Raw genomic sequence first — 1,134 nt, forward strand, 5'->3', positions numbered from 1 at the left:
TGATTAAGTCCGCACGAAGCGCGTACTCCTGGTACTCTGGTAAACTTAAAATGTCCCCGCGAAGCTCCGGGTCCGTGACGTACCTCTCAGGCCTACGAGCAAACATCCACATTTTTACACCGCGGCCTTCATCGACCACGAACCTGCGACCAAGGTACTTCCGAAGGAAGTCGTTTAGCGTCATTTGTCCTGTAGCATCTACTCCCGCCAGCAAGACTTCCTCCACGGTACTGTGAAGGGTCCACCGTTTTTCCGCAGGTGCTTCTTCCACCCTTCGGCGCTGTGCAGGAGGTGCTGTGGAAACGCCGCTGTCGGGTTCCGCCCTTGCATGCCGCGGGGGCAGAGGCACATTAGTGACGGGGCTCTCCTCAGCACGCGCCCTCGTTCGCTTTGGAGGCATTTCTTTCCTTGCTTGTTTTACTTATTTACTTGTGGTTGTTGTTGGCTTGAGCTGCAGCCGAACACCAACCACCAGCCAAAAGGAGAATGAGAGGCAGAAAGAAAAAAGGCACACAGACACACACACTCAAGCAAGAGAACCACCGCGACTGCAAGTGGGAGCCCCACGCACTCATCGGCAGAGTGTTGGGGAGAGTCAGCGACAACAGCAACAGCGTGGCGGGTGTGGGGGGTTGCCGCCCGTGCACTCCGCTCTCCACGTCACCGCACACACACACGCACACGGAAGCCCCCAGAGCCAATGACACAAAGAGCAACCACCAAAAAAAAAGGATCCCACTGCGCCACACGCACCAGCACTAGTCTTCAGACAGAAGAACGAAGAAAGGCACGACACCGCAAAGGCAACTCTCGTTCCCCACTCCACCGCAGAATTCTCACTGCGCCGGCCACTGCTGCAGGTAGACGGGAACTCGTCCACGCCGTCGCGCCCCCCGCCACCGACCCGTGGCCCTCGCCCGCAGTCGCGTCGCGTCGCGGGGCCTCTGGCGCCCACTTCCCGAATGGGGCCTCGCACCAAAGGGGGAAAAGGGAACACGTAGCAGAGTTTACCCCCTAACCCTCTCACTGGGGCGCAAAAAACCCACCGAGTTCCACAATTGCAACGCCCCGCGCCCCAAACAAATGAAGAGAAGCGCACCTTGAGAAGAGAAAAAGAAGTAGTCTCCCCAAACC

General features: G+C 58.2%; 1 protein-coding gene across 1 annotated transcript; it reads right to left on the minus strand.

Moving 5' to 3' along the window:
- On the minus strand, window positions 1-400 carry Tco025E_10152 (retrotransposon hot spot (RHS) protein; the record flags this gene model as incomplete). The annotated part of the gene is made up of 1 exon (XM_029376939.1): window positions 1-400. A coding segment is annotated over one exon (400 nt), but the record flags the coding sequence as incomplete, so codon positions are not given.
- Window positions 401-1,134: the final 734 nt, after the last annotated feature.

Source organism: Trypanosoma conorhini (genome assembly GCF_003719485.1).
Source record: "Trypanosoma conorhini strain 025E chromosome Unknown Tco_14.4_contig_01498, whole genome shotgun sequence".
Classification (NCBI taxonomy): domain Eukaryota; phylum Euglenozoa; class Kinetoplastea; order Trypanosomatida; family Trypanosomatidae; genus Trypanosoma; species Trypanosoma conorhini.